This window comes from Venturia canescens, chromosome 6 (assembly GCF_019457755.1).
Source record: "Venturia canescens isolate UGA chromosome 6, ASM1945775v1, whole genome shotgun sequence".
In the NCBI taxonomy this organism is placed as follows: Eukaryota; Metazoa; Arthropoda; class Insecta; order Hymenoptera; family Ichneumonidae; genus Venturia; species Venturia canescens.
This window is the reverse complement of record NC_057426.1, coordinates 15,498,223-15,512,118: the sequence shown is the minus strand read 5'-3', so window position 1 is coordinate 15,512,118 and position 13,896 is coordinate 15,498,223. Positions and strand designations below refer to the sequence as shown.

At 34.8% G+C, this 13,896-nt stretch overlaps 1 protein-coding gene across 18 annotated transcripts in view; it reads left to right on the top strand.

Annotated features, from left to right (window-relative positions):
• Window positions 1-12,795, top strand: part of pnut (septin 7-like protein pnut) — a 44,837-nt gene extending 32,042 nt beyond the window's left edge. For 10 of the 18 annotated variants that reach the window (XM_043422309.1, XM_043422324.1, XM_043422320.1 and 7 more), the window contains 10 exons: window positions 120-543; window positions 1,250-1,457; window positions 2,327-2,579; window positions 2,707-2,896; window positions 3,008-3,173; window positions 3,818-3,859; window positions 4,594-4,729; window positions 5,658-5,821; window positions 6,760-6,783; window positions 7,932-9,794. In XM_043422309.1, the coding sequence (XP_043278244.1) occupies window positions 120-543; window positions 1,250-1,457; window positions 2,327-2,579; window positions 2,707-2,896; window positions 3,008-3,173; window positions 3,818-3,859; window positions 4,594-4,729; window positions 5,658-5,821; window positions 6,760-6,783; window positions 7,932-8,091 (1,767 nt within the window). In that variant the 3' untranslated portion in view covers window positions 8,092-9,794. Of the gene's footprint in view, window positions 1-119; window positions 544-1,249; window positions 1,458-2,326; window positions 2,580-2,706; window positions 2,897-3,007; window positions 3,174-3,817; window positions 3,860-4,593; window positions 4,730-5,657; window positions 5,822-6,759; window positions 6,784-7,931; window positions 9,795-10,112 lie in introns of those variants that run through there. The other 8 variants (XM_043422316.1, XM_043422315.1, XM_043422311.1 and 5 more) reach the window with 8 other exon arrangements.
• The last annotated feature ends 1,101 nt before the right edge of the window (window positions 12,796-13,896 follow it).

Here is a 13,896-nt window from a genome sequence, read left to right as displayed (position 1 = left end):
ATTCTGTATACCATGGCGAAGATTCATCGATCCGATCGGTTCTGATCGAACAACCACATTGAACAATAACAACAACAACGACAACTTTGATCTCTAATCGTTTGGTTAATTGTTTACAGATACAAACGAAGAGGGAGCTCTTTTTTAAAGGCGAGAGTGGCGGCTTGACGAACAACACATCGCCATCAGTACCGTCGGTGCCACCGCCTCAACCTCCAACGAGCGGAATGACGACAACATCCGCGCCCCCGTCAACGGCCCCACCCGGGATCCCACCCGTAAAACCTCGTTTACCACCGACCACGGTAAACTTGAATCAAACCGACGCTTCCGAAGACAGTAACAGACGGGAATCGGCTCGCAACGAAAACGTCAATAGCGCAACTATCAATAACAAAGAATCGAGTCTTCATGTACATCCCCGTCCTGCACCTGCGACCAAACCCAAAGAACTCGATGGTTACGTTGGTTTTGCTAATTTGCCCAATCAAGTCTATCGCAAAGCTGTTAAAAAGGGATTCGATTTCACCCTCATGGTAGTTGGTGAGTTCACTTTCATTTCATTTCTACTTATTCAGGAAAAATTGACTCAATGTTGTTTTTTAACAATAAATATTTAACGCTTTGTCAAACGTGAGCATCGTCCTCTTGGAAAACACAAATTCCGAATACCGCTGCACAGGTCTCGGGCAAACGTTTGTAGACAAATTTTCGTTCTGTGGCACGATAAAATTTGCCGAGACGCTGAAGTAATAATTTGAAATAAATATGGAAATTTATTCCTCCTAAACACACGCCACTTTTTCGTGAAGATTTTTCTGAGATACACAAAAACGAATAATTATTTTCCGAAAAACAAATAATTATTTATATTTTTATTCGATCAGCTTCGCCTAAAGTAATAACGAATGTCACAAAATTTACATTTCAACATAAAAATACTACATTTCCGTACGAATCTCATGTGAAAATGTGTTTTGCCATTTTTCTTGGTTTTACACGACAGATCTCGCGTCAAGAAAGTAATAAGAAAAGTTCGGGACACATATGTGTACATGATTTTCCAAATGGTCATAAAAATATGCAAATACGCGCATGTGTAGTGTGTATTCTGTATATTCACACATGTACGTGGATAAAATAATGTCGGGACTCGGATAAAGAAGAAACTGGAAAAGAGAGAAAAATAATGGAAAATCATTGCAAGTGCTGTTGATATAAAAAAAAAAATGTATATTTATTTAAACAGGTGAATCTGGACTTGGTAAATCGACACTCATAAACTCAATGTTCCTCGCGGATATATACAGCGCGGAACACCCTGGTCCTAGTCTACGCGTGAAAAAAACTGTCGCCGTAGAAACGAGTAAAGTATTATTGAAGGAAAATGGAGTAAATCTCACTCTAACTGTCGTCGATACACCAGGATTCGGCGATGCAGTTGACAATAGCAATTGGTGAGTTTTTCAATCATCTTCATCACTGCAACATTTCCAATGAACCATTTACACTGTCGTTCATCGACATTTAACCCTTATTAGTCACACTGCAAGTTTCTGGCGTAATAGTTATACGGGGTCCAAAGTATCCCACTCACTTTGGGGGACGATAAATAATTGAAAAACTGTAAAAAAAAAATAAAATAAAAATACTGCAATGTATTTTGAACCTTTAAGAAACGACCATAACGATTTTATTCTATTCGTGTTATTTTTAATATTAAAACAAATGTCAAAGAAAAGAATGCAGGAAAAATGATTCTTTTTCACAAAAATTGATGTAGAAATCGTAATTTTCAATTAAAAAATAAAATCAACTCTTTCTATAAACCTGAGAAATCACGCTTTCAGGTAGTATTAGTTAAATTTTTCACGCTGGGGTCGATCGGAACCCAGATTTTCGCACGGTCTCACTTGATCGACTACCAAAACTAAACTAACGGGCCCTTTCGAATAATAACGATGAGGCTCTCTTCTCAAAGGTTCGAACTGTCGACCGAGGGAATCACAAGTCCCATTTTCTCGAAATTTCTATTTGGTATCGTCGATCGAAAAACGGCTGGGGTCCAATATATACCCCGTGTGACTATTAAGGGTTAATCGTTCGAATCGAGGCCACCAAATGTTTATAAAAAAAAAAAATCATTGCTGATTGTCTCAAAAAGTTGAGCTTTCAAAGTTTCCCGTACGGGGATATAACGTATATTGAGAAAAAATTCAAAAAGTACGCAATATTTACGTTTTCGTTGATGTTTAAGTTTTTTTGTCAATAATAATTAACTTGATCTAACAATGGATGGAAATAATGGTTGAATTGTTTGTTCAAGTTGGGTGCCGGTGATCGAGTACATAGAATCGAAGTACGAAGAGTTTTTGAATGCGGAATCGCGGGTTATGAGACGACAAATTCCGGACAGTCGGGTACACTGTTGTCTCTATTTCGTGGCTCCATCGGGACACGGGCTCAAGCCACTTGACGTCGAGTTCATGCAACGTCTTCACGACAAAGTCAACATCATACCGGTGATCGCGAAAGCGGACACCATGACACCCGACGAGTGCTCCCACTTCAAGAAGCAAGTGAGTTCGTTTATATCTCTGTGTCTTTTTATTTGCAATTCGATACAGCTACAAAATTGACGCGTTATATCTGCAAAAGCAACCTGAACTAAAATCTCATTATCTCCCCCGCTTATGAAATTGACAGATTCTCAACGAGATTGCTCAGCACAAAATAAAAATTTACGAATTTCCCGAAGTTGAGGAAGAGGAAGAGAGCAAACTTCACAAAGTTCTCAGGGACAGAGTGCCATTCGCCGTTGTTGGGGCAAACACCGTTGTAGAACACGAGGGAAAAAAATTACGCGGCAGAAAATATCCATGGGGAATTGCCGAAGGTACCACAACTACTTTTCGTCAATTAAATTTCATCTCAGTAAATGGAGATTTATACTTGAAATTGGGATTGATGAGGCATTATTCGTAAAAAATATTCTTTATTTACACAGTCGAAAATTTGGAGCACTGCGATTTCATAGCACTGAGAAATATGGTGATAAGAACGCATCTGCAGGACCTTAAAGACGTAACGAACAATGTTCATTACGAAAATTTCCGTTGTCGCACATTAGCAGGTCTCGGTGTTGATGGAAAACCAACGAGGATTTCCAACAAGTAAGTCAAGTTTTGTCCAAAATCAAGTTCGCCGCTTCGTAACTCAGTTTTCACGGAGTTGTGAGAAAGTCGCGGTATTTTCTTTGACATTCGTGAATACATGATATAAAAAATGTTTGATCTTTCGATGATTAAAAATTCAAAAATTTTATACCAATTTTTCCCCGATGGACCTCGAGATCACTGTATTTTTTCACGAGGTTCATAAATACTCGATTTACGTCGGCAGTGATGCTCTCCTCTTCGAGATCTTCGTCTCGTCGAAAAATAAAAGTGTATAATCGACTTTAGTTAAGAGCTGATATGATTGGGAGCGTAGAAAGCCTCTTTTGTTCTGTTTTTCATTCAACGACGTAGATTCGAAGAAAAAACACGTGCAGAAGAAAAAAGCTTGTGCATGCAAACTAACTAGAGACTTTACGAGAAAAAAAAATGAATAATTCATTGGATTTAAACCAGCGTTTGTATAGTTGAAATGACGTTCTCCATTCCTTTGTAATCATCGAAGCTTAATTAGTTGTCAAGTTCACTTTCATAGAAAGTATTCGTTAGAAACATTCGTTTTCGTCTTGTGTTCCTTTTTTGTTTTTTTTTGTTTTTTATCTTGGCATTTGAATTTTAATGGTAAATTTCTCATTGGCTAGTCTGTGCCCTCCAGGAGTGATGAACAGTTTCATGACAGTATGGTAAGTTCGTTTTGAAAACGAGAACTGCGATATATTCCGTTCTATTTACTACTGTTTTGTGTGCACAAGTCTTATGAATTTTTTCTATCTGCATTTACCGTTCATGTTATTATTTTGATTTTTTTTTTATCTCTCGTTTGCAATATGTTTAGGTTTAAGGATACAATACAACGTTACCATCGAATTGACTGACGATTCCGAGCTTTTTTCTTCATTCATTTGTTGTTTATTCGATCAAAAAAAATCTCAAATTCTAAAATTCTCTTGCAGGCGGGTTTCTATGGGTTTCGCGACAGAAATGGAACTTTGAAAATAGTCGGTCTTATATCGAAGTTTTGATTTCAGTCTATCACCTTTTCAATGAGAAAGGAGGGCAAATAAATAATTTGAGAGTCGTAGGAGAGAAAATTAAAGATTGTAAACGAAATTCTCAAAGAGAAATTCGGCTGGTCGTTATATTACAATTTTGTCCCCAAAGTTTTTCGCATAAATAACCTGACAATTTGCTTGCCGTTTTATTACTGGTCAAACTACAGGAACGGCCGAATTCTCATACTGTCTGAAATAACCTTGGGATAGGAAAAAAATACCGAGTGTATATCATGAGGATGGGAGAGGTGGCGGTAGATTTGTGATTTACCGATTTTCCGTACTGCTAGTTCTTAGAATTCGAATAAACCCGATTTTTCGATTGATTCCCAAATATTTTGACTTGTTTTTTTTTTTTTTTGCAGGAATCCGTTAGCCCAACTGGAGGAAGAAAAACGCGAACACGATAATAAAATGAAGAAAATGGAGACGGAAATGGAACAGGTGTTCGAAATGAAAGTCAGGGAGAAAAAACAAAAACTCAAAGACTCGGAAGCTGACGTAAGTTTTTTCTCCATTTATTTGCTTGAAATTTGAAATTTCAAATACTCTTTGGCGACTGCATATTTGTTTAATTGCCTTAAATTGAAATTTGATTTTTAATCAATATGACAAGAGAGGGTATATGTAGAAACTGATAGAATATATATGAGGCTGGACAGCGATTAACGCTTTTAAACCAAGTTTAACGTACCGATTGAACATATTACTAGTGGATTTGTATTATAGCATATCTTATTAACATGTAAAAATATTAAAAACGATAGTTTTGCAAAACTATCAACTGATAATTGCAAATTTCTACGATGACACATTTTCACTGGTATTTTTCAAAGAATTAACTGCATTTTGTGACCGATTTTATTGCACCACGTCTCATTTTGTTCCTTGACTGATCCTTTACGAATTCACAATGTAATCTTTTTTTTTTAACTTAATGGTTTCACTGTTGTGGCTAATTATTCATTAAGTGGAAAAACTTTTTCATCAATAATTTCTGCAGGAATGAATTAAAAAAAAAAATATATATATATACGTGATGAATTCGTAGAGAATCATTTGAGGTTGAAACATGCAGATAATCATGGAAATGCAGTTGGCGGTTTTGAAAAATTATCGTTTTTAATATTTTTACATGTTAATAAGATATAGTGTAATACGAATCCCCTAACAATATGTTTAATCGGTACGTTAAACTTGGTCTAAAAGTGTTTTGAAAATTTAGTACTCATTTGACCAGCATGCAGTACAGAAGTTACTTTGAGCGAAAATTTGTTAAATTTAAAATGTTGTCCATCGATAGTTGTCAAAGACAGCGTTCGATTCGCATTGTTCACTATTTTAGTCTCAAAAACAAACTAAACGATTCCATCGAGATCGGTATTTCATACGGCGATTAAAAGAAACAATTGGAAAAAAAAATTCACAGTTGCAACGAAGGCACGAGCAAATGCGACGATCTCTGGAGCAACACATTCGAGAATTAGAGGAAAAAAGGCGAGTATTCGAAGCGGAGAAAACCGCTTGGGAGCAACAAACCGGTCACAGTATTGAAGATTTACGCAGGAGAAGTTTGGAAGCGAATTCAAAGGAGTGAGTACATTTGCTAGCGACATTTAGCGTCACCCAAATTGTCATTGCTCCGTTTTACGTTCGCCGCCTCATCAATTACCATTAATACGAAATCTCGCCCTTTGATAATATTTATTTTCTTTTTTTAAGCTTTTTTTATTATGTTTGTTCCGCTGCTTTTTCATTTTTTATCGTAGATTTTGTAGTCGAACGGTTTGGCATTTTCTTGCATCTCAAGTAATCTCTCATTCATTAACCGCGTCAAGGGAGATAAGGTGGAACGGGTTTGAGAGTGTCTTTGTATTCTTTTTGATGGGAGAAGAGTTTCTTAATTGACGAACAAATTTCATAGAGCCCTGAATTGAGTATCAGGAAATTATTAATAATTGCCTACAGCCAATTACTTGTTCAATTAATGAATTTTCCTCGTTCCAACCGAGGGTCTTATTATCATCACACTGTTCAATAAGTCAACGAAACATGTCACTCACCAGAGAGGCATTTGAAGTTGGATGAAAAGTGTTTCTCAGTGAACAATTTTATTCCAATAAAATTTGGAAATTTCGCAATTCAGAATAAACCTGCAGAAGAACGTTAGGCATTTCGAAAATTTCACAATTATGAGTTTTCAATATATTTTAATTGATTTTTTACTTTTTTCTTAACGTAAAACGACTTTGTTGATTTTCATCATAGTATCATAGTTTAAAAGTTTTTCATTTTTTTCAAAAATGGATAGTCCACAACGAACGTCTCCGAAGTTGACTAATTTTTTTCAGATTTTCTAGCGAATTGCTAAATTTTTCAACTTCAATGGAATGAAATTGTTAGCATATTCGAATGTCTGATTAAACTTGAAAAAATATCGTAATAGAAGACTGAAATGCTTGTGTTTTCAAAATTCGTCCAATTTTGTTTCCAATGTTTAATTTGAACCCTTTTATTTTTAATGCATGCAGCAGTTTTTTCAGATTGTATAAAAGGCAAGTGATACGATAGAACAGATTAAAAATGTACATAATTCAGCGAATATTTGAAATTTGCAAAATTAACATCAACTTGGAATTTGATATTTACATATTGTTTGTTTTTCTCTCTTCCGAAATTGTGCCCGTTGGCAGAATCTTGTTGCGCCTTTGATTGCTTTTAATTCAAGTGTTTCTATTTGTCAGTTTGAAATTTTTTGTAAAATTTCGCCGCGCAATAAATTTTAAAAAGTATTTCGCTTTTCAATTTTTATCGCCGACGCGAATCACCGTTGAATCTCTCCACAAAATGGCGGTTTGGAACTTACCTTATTTGTGAATTTTAAATCTCGATTATTTATTGATTGATGACATTGACAAACTCGTGTTTTGCACCTAATAAAAATTTCGCATGCATTTCGACAACCGAGTTTTGCCAGTATTCTTTAGTGTCCTCACAATTGTTTGGAAATGGGTTCGTTATTTTGGTTCGACTGGATTTTTTTTTTATTTCCAGCATATTTCGGTGAATCCAAAATGGCGCTTTTCCTTCTCGCTCCTTTCAAAATACACTAAGTTTTCGCATTCATCATCTCACGTCCTAAATGTTTTTGAGACCCTCGTAATGTCATCAAGGATGCGAAATTTACACTCGCCATATTTTCTATTAGAAGTTCAGGGTACTTTTTGAATAATTTCAAAAATTTCTGAAATAAGCTAAAAAAAAATAACTGAGGATAACTAAAAAAGTTCGTGCAACCAATGCATTGGACAAATATTTATAATTAAAGTTTTCAAGTAACATCAGCTTTTTCACCAACACAGGCCTCATTATTCGTGAACGAGTTTCAGTCAAAGAATTGACCAGATTTTGAGGGATTGATAAACCAAATATTTCACACGATGAATAATATTGAAGCACCCTGAGCTTTTGAAGAAACGTCATCAGACATTCTTCGCTTATTTTGCATGTTAATGACGTGTTTTAAATGGAATTACGTAAAACAGGCACGTCCCTACTATGGTTTGTTCCGTAGTTGTTATATTGATTTTGAAATAAGAGATTGGCTCGAATAAGGTAAATTGAATTAGATAAATGTTTTGTATGTGAGGCTCGTTGCTTTAATGTTGCTGTGTATACAAAACCGCCGGTGTCCATTATTTAGGACGGGTTCAATGTCGTCCGAGGGTTCAGCCGGTGGAGGGGGTACATTGAGGGGTTCCCGAGGATTAGGAAGTCTTCTACGCCGTCACACCAGTTTCAAATCACCTCAAGAGAACCCCACACAGATCCAGCTTGTTATTCAACATCCCGAGCATCCCTAATACGTTTTCATTACGAATATAAACAAAGATGAACAATTTCTGGATACTTTACTCTCTTTATTTCAATAAAACTAATACTATGATAGAGAAAAACGAAATAAACGAATAGAAAAAGCACGAGACTAAACCTGAAAGTTGTTGTGACCGTGGTCCGGTTCTGAAAGGGAGAAAAAAAAACGGATTTTGGATTTTGGGAGAACAGGCGCAAACTTTTAGTTCCTCAAAATTTCTTCGTTCATTTCGATTCATGCAATCTTTTTCGTGAGCGTTTTCTTGCTTCTGTTTTTTCTAAACCACTGACACAGCAACGAAAAGATTGTCTTGGATTCACACATATTTTTAGAACTTTGAACAAAAAACACAAGACTGTGTAGAAAAATCGTTCAGCGTCAGCGAACTTGTCGTACTCTGCTCAAAGTAAAGAAAATAAGAAAAAAAATCATAATAAGTCAATTGTTCGAGACTCGATCGGCCATATTTTTGCCAATTTTTTATATCCAGAGAGGGAAGCCATACCATTAGAAGAGAAGAAAAAGAAAAATTTGTGCAGCGTTTTCAACACTTTGAACTATCATTCATTTATCGTGCTTTGCGATTTTTCAATTTGAGGCGAATCTTTCACACCGTTTCAACCTTGTACATGAGGGAAAGAGATTCAAGAAAAAAGGAAAAGAAACGGAAGCTATTGGTGTACAGACATTTCGCGGACTATTTAGTAAAATAACGGCACTCCATTGTAAACTCTGTACAAGCTGTCGAAATCAAATTCGAGCACGTGAAGATTTTGCGGTAATGAACTTGTTCGAATAGGACTTTTGGTATTCAAAATTTTGTGTTTTTTTTCTTCATTTATTTTTCAATGCTAAAATTAAATGACGTATTCGATCGTTTGCGGAATGCGTTTGAATAAAAAAAAAAAAACAAGCAAACTAGAAGAATAACGCTGCTGACAGCTTGACAGAGGATCATATCTTAATACTACTAATTATTCGGGAATCGATTGTAGAATATTGTCACATTCGTGTTCATCGAATTTTGTTTTTTTTTCTGTGTTCTTTCTTTTTCGTTTCCTTTTTATATTTTAAATCTTTTTTGCAAATAAACTCAATGCTTCTTATGCGACAACAAATTTACTAACCATCATTCAACCGTAGAAATATTATCACGACCCGTCGTTGACATATAATTTGTTTTGTGATTCAACAAGAGTCCTCGCTTCCTCTAATGATAATTAAAATCATCATTTTTGCTGGCAGCGTCATCACATTATTTTACTATATTACATTTTCCTTCGTAATTTGGATTTGACGAAGCAAAATTGTTCAAAGACACTCCATTTATTCATTATATTTGAATTTTTTCCCGCTTGGTGACTCATCGTTAACGATATGACAAAAAAGCTCCAAACGATCCCAGACTGTTCGAGTAACGAGGACTTTCGGCAACGTCGTGAAGAAACTCTGTGGTGCCTTGAAACGAGCCACCATTGAACCGATAAAAAAATAAATAAATAAAAACAGAGGCATGTTGGTGTTTGATATTTTGACGTCGATTATCTATATTTTACTTATTATACGGCATGTCTAATCATCGATTCTTTATGTTGGATTGCACGGATACATTGCACAGTGAGCCCACAATTAATCGAATAATGAGTTATTCGAATGAAAAAAGAAAAAAAAAAGGAAACGCGTTTCTCACAAGACAAGTATATGAATAATCGACACAAATTAATCATTAAACAAATAACCTAAGGAAGAACCATCGACGAGAAACGAAAAAGGAGCTTTTGCAGTTATGCTTATATCGAGGAATGCGCTATTTGTAGCTTTGGGTTCGATGATACGTAGTGGAAAAAAAAGATAAATCAAACAGAAACATTAGCATACATTCATAATCGTTCAAATGAATTTCGCGTCAACCATTAAACAACTCGTAATAATAATAATAATAAAAAAGCGAGATTTCAATTCCTCTTTGAACTGTTTAATTTATTAGTTTTTAACGATTTCTCCTTTCAGGGCAGTTGATGGCAAGGACAAAAAGAACAAGAAGAAAGGACTCTTCTAAATCATCTTCGCAACATGCCAAATACACAAAAAACAAACAAACAAACACAAAAATGAGTTGAAATAATGCGGGGATATCAATGCAGGCTCAGTGTTTCCAGTCGAAGCCAAGGATATCCAACCGAACTTGGATTATTCACGATTCCACATTTATTTCGAATTATATAATTTGTTCTTTTTATTAAGAAAAAAACGTAGCATTTCGCGACACTTCACTCGGATCATCGATCAACTGAAAAACATTTGCAATTTCTCATTGTAAAAACACATTTTTATAACACTTACAGTTTTTGTACATGATAATATTAATTTTAAGAGGGAAACGGAAGAAATCATGACTACAAAAGGAAAAAAAAACCAACATAAGAAGAAAAAATGATACCAAAATTTGAAAATTTTCATAATTACGAGATCATCACAGCCATTTATAATGTTGTAGCAACTATACGAAAGCCTAGAGTATTTTGCCGGGATAAAAACGCTTACGGACCCCGGAAGATTATCCTCTTCCGTTCATCCTTCCACGCTCTACATAAAAATTAAATAATAATAATTATTATTATTATTATAGAAATAAGTGAATCCTCCGATTCGCCGCATCATCGGCTCGAAGTTGACTACTATTTTTTATTTGTATTAATTGTATAAATATATATTTAGATATAGTCGATATACGCGGACGTAATTTTATAATGGTCTTAGGTAATCTCGATCGCCGCTCTATCCTGGCATCGAATTAATTCGTATATATATACGACTATATATACGTGGGAGAAGATACGTCAAAGATTGAATAATGAAATAAATAAAAGAGACAAAAACGCGGCCTCCAATTCAATGGAAAAGACACACGGGATAAATATAATTTACAACTTACGATCTCACGGGGAATGACATGGGAATGAGTTCACGAATTTAGGGATATTTTTACCACGTTCTTAACCGCAAATTTGAATTTTTAGTTTATCAGGATTTCGGTCGCAGGTCCGTCGACGAATTTCTAAAAGCTCTCGACCGTTAAATGGAGGAATTTCATATGTTTGTGCCATTAGAATTTTCGGGCTTATCTCACGAAGTAACTATTTTTTTCGCCTGACGAACCTCAAAATTAATCGGAATTTCTTTGACAATGTTCTCTATCTATTTATAAATTTCAATAGAAATAAAGTAAGAAGTTACATCGGCATTTCGTGTGAAATATATCCTTAAGGTTCGTTCGTCGATATATCTGTTCGTGAAAGATAAAATAATCGTTTGTATTTTTTCCGTTGCTTCGTCGTGCCATTTATTTTAGAAAGCGCGCCGCACTGAAGCATCGAAAATTTAAGCTTAAATAACACTTATCGAATCGCCTATTTTATATTTTTTAGACGAAAAATCATGAAAAAAGCTTCGCGCGTAAGATTGATGGTAATTTTCTACTCGGTGATTGACGATGTTCGACGATTTACGTACGAAACTCGAGTCGCATTTAAGTTATTTTAATTTTTCAATTATGTCTCATTTTGCTATTTTGGAACAAAAATATATATTGTGTAGTACGTGTAAATATGTGTGTGTGTCCATTCGCAACGGAACGAAGCCATCATTGAAAATTTCCTTCAATTACAAATGTAGTAAATTATTGACAAGAACAAGTAAAAAAAAAAAAGAAAAAGAAAAAAGTGAACAAAAACAAGATCTTTATCGTGCAAATCATAGAATAAAGTTTAACATCGCCGGGGCGCGTAGTACAAAAGGCTTTAAAAATACCTCTATTCTAATTAACCTTTCTTTTTATTTTATAACTCGGAATACTGCAATCTTCCACAGCTGTGCTGTAATGCTTCCATTCTCTCTATTAACATCTCAACCATTTTAAGGCGCAAGTCTCGACACTCGAAAACCGAACTCGTAAAACACTGCCAATGAAAACACGATTGAACATCGCGTAACGTAACGAAAATCAATTCTCGTAACATATCTCGAACGTTACGGGAGTAGTTGATTTTCTACTGAATATACAAAAAAATTTGGAAATAATGAATTTTTTAGACTTTCGCTCCGCGCGCAAAATATTTGTGCTCCGAGAATTCGGTAATTTGTTTGTTTTTCTATATTCGTCAAAATTAAATCGTTGCGAACAGAAATTTTTATCGTATTAATTTAATCGCGGCTTTAAATTCGAGCATAAAATATCATCTGAAGAATGACATTATTCGTTGAATCTTATTTTTCAAACATTCGTTTCGATGTTCGCATTGAAAAACTCTATGAAGGAAGAAAAATCAGTAGAAACCAAGGTAGATATGACGAAAAAGAATTAGAATTAAATTCATTGTCAGAGTGCAAAAATATATATTTATGGCTTGAACGTAATCAAACAAAAAAAGTTAAATGGATCATTCATTTTCGTAATCGTATATAGAGTATCGCCTAAAATTAGTAAGAGACGCAACGACTGAATAGTCACTCGTTTGTAGCGTACAATTAGTCTAAATTGTTGTGCCAAAAGTAAGAGAGTGATGGTGCATTTTTTAATCATTACACATGATGACATTCGTCGCGTTCCATGTGCTTAATTCCTGTTCCATTTTAATTCAACGAAAAAACATTGATTTTATTGAAATAAAAACGACGACATTGTCCAACGGCATTTTAATAACATTCTTTTAATTTGCGGAATATTTTTCTTTCCTGCATAAAAAATCTTTTGTATTTATCGATTTATCAAAATAATGAACAGAGTGGCTTGTTGTCCGGCCGGAAAATTGGACAAAGCATACTCGTGGGCGAATAAATAACCCTTGCTCGCGCTCGAACATATACGTTCTGAGGCTGCCTGAGAAAGCTTTCCGATAATAAGAATAAATTGATGATCCCTTCATTATTCCCGCGTCCAACAGATTTAGGAATATTCTCCCGCTACAATTGACTCGATATTTCTTGCTATGCAGTTGAACATCTTCGAGAATATTTCCTCGGTATAATTTAGAAACAGTTTTTCTTACAAATTTTCCCCAAGACTCGGATGAAATGTATTTTTTAGAGAATGACGAATTTCATAAAGTGTGTTTGCCCGGATTTTACGACATTTTTCGGTCCCTGAATCTTGTTAGAACATCACGTAATTTGCTAGAAACAAATATTTGATTTTTCGTCATAATTATATCCATTTTGCGTATAAATGCAAGCGTTTACTAAAAAATTCATAACTTGTGAACAAATTAAGATATCGGAAAATTTCGAAATGTGCAAAATAAAGTTTAAGACTTGTATCTTTACGAAAAAAAAAAATTTAAGCTTGTGATGTGAAGCAGTGCATTTTTCGAAAGAAAAAATTCGAAGTCAATATTTATTTAGTTTACACGTTTTGTTTTCGTTACAAAAATGTAAAAACGGTATAAAATACGAATATACACACCATGAATTATGAGATTTTTGACCATACACAATCTTCGCAGCAGGAGATTCTATATGTTCGTCGCAAACTGGCATCTTACATTTCGTACAACAATTGATTCTTTTTCTGTCTTTTTTCTAACCAAATATACAGAGCAACTTTCTTTTCTCAAGTTTGTCCTTTAAATCAATGCAATTTCTTGGGTCGTCGACGACAACAAATTTGATGCTTTGTGCAAGGTTTCGCAAAAAGTTTGATTCTGTAATCTCCTCATGTTAGAAGTGTAACAATTATTTCAGAAATTATCGACGTTCTTTGACTTGATTTTGACTCGCCTGAAGTTGTACAAAATTT